A 4133-nucleotide genomic window follows, 5' to 3' on the forward strand; every position below is an offset into this window, starting at 1 on the left:
CTGTTGGATATTTATTCTCCTTTACTGTTCATGAGGCGATGATACTGGAAATGCGATGGGTGGTGAGTTATTTAACGTCATATCTCCCATTGTTCTGTCCAGCAATCCCTCGCTTAACTGTGATTGGTGGACTAGAATGTTTACCCACCAAATTACAGCCAATAGGGGAACAGAGCAGTCAGTCAGCACAACACCCCAACTTATGTTTTCCTGTTGGATATTTATTCTCCTTTACTATTCATGAGGCGATGATACTGGAAATGCGATGGACAGTGAGTTATTTAACGTCATATCTCCCATTGTTCTAAATAAATAATGAAAAAAAACATTTGTCTACAACTGCAGACAGACCCCAGTGACAAGGTGGGTCAAGGCACAGCACCGCAGTGGCTGTACCACCCCAGGCTCTCTAGGCGTGACGACTCAGGAGCCGCACTAGGATTCCCAAAGTACCACCCCAGAGACTCTCCTGTGGCACCCAAGGACTCCAATGGCCCTCCTGAGGTGAAGGCGACGCACCTAGGGGCCCCTGTGGGCGGTGGTGGTGGCTCCATGGGCCCTCCCAGGATCTCGGGTTAATCCAGGTTCCAAGGGCGGCAGCGCCACCAGGGGCCCTGCCAGAGTGGTGGAACCCCTAGACCTTTCCAGGGGCAGCGTCCACCAGGTAAGCTACTATGGGCGGCGGCAGATTAGGGGCTCACCCTGGCCGCTGGCGACCCCAGGCCCTCTAGGGTGATGGCGACTCAGGATGCCTCGCAGGGGCGGGGCACTACTGTGTCGTCCCAGGGCCCCAGTGGCTGGGAAGCCCAAGAGCCTCCAAGAGGCAACGGCGACCACAGGGTATATAGGCAGGAGGTGGTGGCGCCACAGGGCCATCCTAGGGTAGTGATGACCCAGCAAATTAGAAGGATCCCTGGAGTCTACCAGGCGCCTTCCTTAAGCCAAATAATCTGAGTTTGGTCGGTATACATACTGTATTGTACATAATGTCCAGCAATTCCTTATTTAACTGTGACAGGACTAGAATGCTACTCCACCACAAATTGCAGCCACAGGGGAACAGGAGAGCCAGTCAAAGAAGGGTCAATCTCAACTTATGTTTTCCTGTTGGATATTTATTCTCCTTTACATTGTTCATGAGGGGTTGATACTGGAAATGCGATGGGTGGTGAGTTATTTTTCGTCATATCTCCCATTGTTCTGTCCAGCAATCCCTTGCTTAACTGTGATTGGTGGACTAGAATGTTTACCCACCATATTACAGCCAATAGGAGAACAGAGCAGTCAGTCAGCACAACACCCCAACTTATGTTTTCCTGTTGGATATTTATTCTCTTTACATTGTTCATAAGGCGATGATGATACTGGAAATGCGATGGACAGCGAGTTATTTAACGTCATATCTCCCATTGTTCTAAATAATGAAAAAAAAAAAATTTGCCTCAAGGGCCCTACAGAGACAGGGACCCCAGTGGGCAGGTCAAGGGCAATAGCAACTGCAGCGGCTGTACCGACCCCAGGGGCTCTCTCAGGGGCGATGAAGACTTGAGGAGCCGCACCAGGGGCTGCAACACCCCTAGGAGACCTCCCTGTGGCAACGGCGACTCCAATGGCCCTCCCAGGTGAAGCGACGCACCTAGGGGCCTTCGCATGGGCGGTGGTGGCCTCATGGGCCCTCCCAGGGACCTCGGTTAATCCAGGGTTCCTTGCAGGGGCGGCGGCGCCACCAGGGGCCCTGCCAGGAGTGGTGGAACCCCTAGGGACCTTTCCAGGGGCAGCGGTCCACCAGGTAAGCTACTATGGGCAGCGGCGATATCAGGGGCTCACCCTGGGTCGGTGGCGACCCCAGGGGCCCTCTCTAGGGTGATGGCGACTCCAGGGACCCTCGCAGGGGCGGGGTACCTACCGTGGTCGTCCCAGGGGCCCTCCCAGTGGTTGTAGTGCCCCAAGAGCCCTCCATGAGGCACCGGCGACCACAGGGGTATAGGCAGGTGTGGTTGCGCCACAGGGGCCATCCCAGGGGTAGTGATGACCCAAGGGGCCCTAGAAGGGGATCCCCCGGGGCCCTACCAGGGGCGCCCCTTCCCTTAAGCCAAATAACTTGCTTGGTCGTGGTGTTGTACATACTGTATTGCATACGTCCAGCAATCCCTTACTTTACTGTGATTGGTGGACTAGAATGCTTACCCACCAAATTACAGCCAATAGGGGAACAGAGCAGTCAGTCAGCACAACACCCCAACTTATGTTTTCCTGTTGGATATTTATTCTCCTTTACTGTTCATGAGGCGATGATGCTGGAAATGCTATGGGTGGTGAGTTATTTAACGTCATATCTCCCATTGTTCTGTCCAGCAATCCCTCGCTTAACTGTGATTGGTGGACTAGAATGTTTACCCACCATATTATAGCCAATAGGAGAACAGAGCAGTCAGTCAGCACAACACCCCAACTTATGTTTTCCTGTTGGATATTTATTCTCCTTTACTGTTCATGAGGCGATGATACTGGAAATGCTATGGGTGGTGAGTTATTTAACGTCATATCTCCCATTGTTCTGTCCAGCAATCCCTCGCTTAACTGTGATTGGTGGACTAGAATGTTTACCCACCATATTACAGCCAATAGGAGAACAGAGAAATAGTCAGCACAACACCCCAACTTATGTTTTCCTGTTGGAGTTTATTCTTTACATTGTTCATATATTACAGCCAATAGGAAGAACAGAGCAGTCAGTCAGCACAACACCCCAACTTATGTTTTCCTGTTGGATATTTATTCTCTTTACATTGTTCATAAGGCGATGATACTGGAAATGCGATGGACAGCGGTTATTTAACGTCATATCTTCCATTGTTCTAAATAATGAAAAAAAAACATGTGCTCAAGGGCCCTAGAGACAGTGACCCCAGGGGCCGGGTCAAGGGCTGCCACGACTGCACAGGCTGTGGCGAGGGGCTCTCTCAGGGTCGGTGACGACTTTAGGAGCCCTACCGGGCTGCAAACCCCTAGGAGACCTCCTGTGGCAAAGGCGACTCAATGGCCCTCCCAGGTGAAGCGACGCACCCAACTAGGGGTCTCGCATGGGCGGTGGTGGCCTCATGGACCCTCCCAGGGACCTCGGTTAATCAGGGTTCCTTGCAGGGGGGCAGCGCGCCCCAAGGGGCCCTGCCAAGTGGTGGACTCCTAGGGACCTTTCAAGGCGGCGGTTCCCCAGGTAAGGCCTACTATGGGCGGCGGCGATATCAGGGGCTCACCCTGGGTGGTCAGCCCAGGGGCCCTCTCTAGGGCGACGGCGACTCCACGAACCCTCCACAGGGGCAGGGGTGCCCACAGGTGCCGTCCAGGGGCCCTCCCAGTGGCTTTAGTGCCCGCAGAGCCGCTGCCTGGCAGCCTCGCTCCGCCGGCGAGCAAGGCGACCCACAAGCTGTTCTCCTCTGAGCACCCTCACCAACCAGCTCTCTCTACATCAAGCTTGTAACCATGCTGCCACTTCCCAGCACCAGCTGCATTGTACATCAATACAACATGTATACAGAGAGCACATTGTGGGTTTCCTTTCTCCATCCATCCTGAGTGTGAACCAAATAGCATGCCCACATGCTTCCCATCCAAAACTTTCGGCCAATTTCGAGCGTTTTGGCCGTGAGATAGTGAGATTGGCCGTGAAGCTTGTCGTACATCTTTCGTCTTGCAACCCTGTGGGGAGCACTGCCGCGGCACATTCAGGGCTGCCGTTTTGAGAATATCGTCTGCTAACGAGGAAAACATATGACAGTTGGTGACGTCATGAGGAGGCCGTCCACATTCGTCCAGAGATGCCATGAGGAATATATTCCTCATTGTTCAAAATGCATATAAAATGTAAGGATTTAATAATTTTTTCTTCAGTAATATATATGACTTTTTATCAACTCCTTTAGTAAATATCAACAGATAATGTATAGTATAAATGGATTGTGGGTAATAAATGGCGTGGAAAGTCAACATGGGACCCTCGATTGCTGTGGAAACCCCCTTGTTCGTCATTGTTGGATATGGTAGAGTTCTCATCATCAGCTAGACGTACTCACAGGAACTCTATCTACAAGCCGGTAAGGATATATTTATTTATGTAATTGGCATGTAATTAA

The 4133-nt window shown here is 51.8% G+C and overlaps 1 protein-coding gene across 1 annotated transcript; it reads right to left on the reverse strand.

Annotated features, from left to right (window-relative positions):
• Positions 1–409: 409 nt before the first annotated feature.
• LOC121861683 (skin secretory protein xP2-like) lies at positions 410–2015 on the reverse strand. Its single transcript, XM_042359577.1, has 3 exons — positions 1828–2015; positions 1442–1735; positions 410–614 (listed from the first exon to the last, which is right to left on the reverse strand). The coding sequence occupies exons 1-3, from the start codon at positions 2013–2015 to the stop codon at positions 410–412; spliced, it is 687 nt and encodes a 228-aa protein (XP_042215511.1).
• Positions 2016–4133: the final 2118 nt, after the last annotated feature.

Source organism: Homarus americanus, unplaced genomic scaffold (genome assembly GCF_018991925.1).
Source record: "Homarus americanus isolate GMGI-L3 unplaced genomic scaffold, GMGI_Hamer_2.0 scaffold34781, whole genome shotgun sequence".
Taxonomy (NCBI): domain Eukaryota; kingdom Metazoa; phylum Arthropoda; class Malacostraca; order Decapoda; family Nephropidae; genus Homarus; species Homarus americanus.

What these genes read in the sequence shown, in the direction of transcription:
- LOC121861683 (XM_042359577.1), bottom strand. Translation starts at nt 2,015, where the DNA reads ATGGCCCCTGTGGCGCAACCACACCTGCCTATACCCCTGTGGTCGCCG. An exon ending in GGGGTCGCCACCGACCCAGG is followed by an intron (nt 1,736 to 1,827) that starts GTGAGCCCCTGA and finishes CACTCCTGGCAG; the next exon opens with GGCCCCTGGTGGCGCCGCCG. An exon ending in GTCTCTGTAGGGCCCTTGAG is followed by an intron (nt 615 to 1,441) that starts GCAAATTTTTTT and finishes CCACTCTGGCAG; the next exon opens with GGCCCCTGGTGGCGCTGCCG.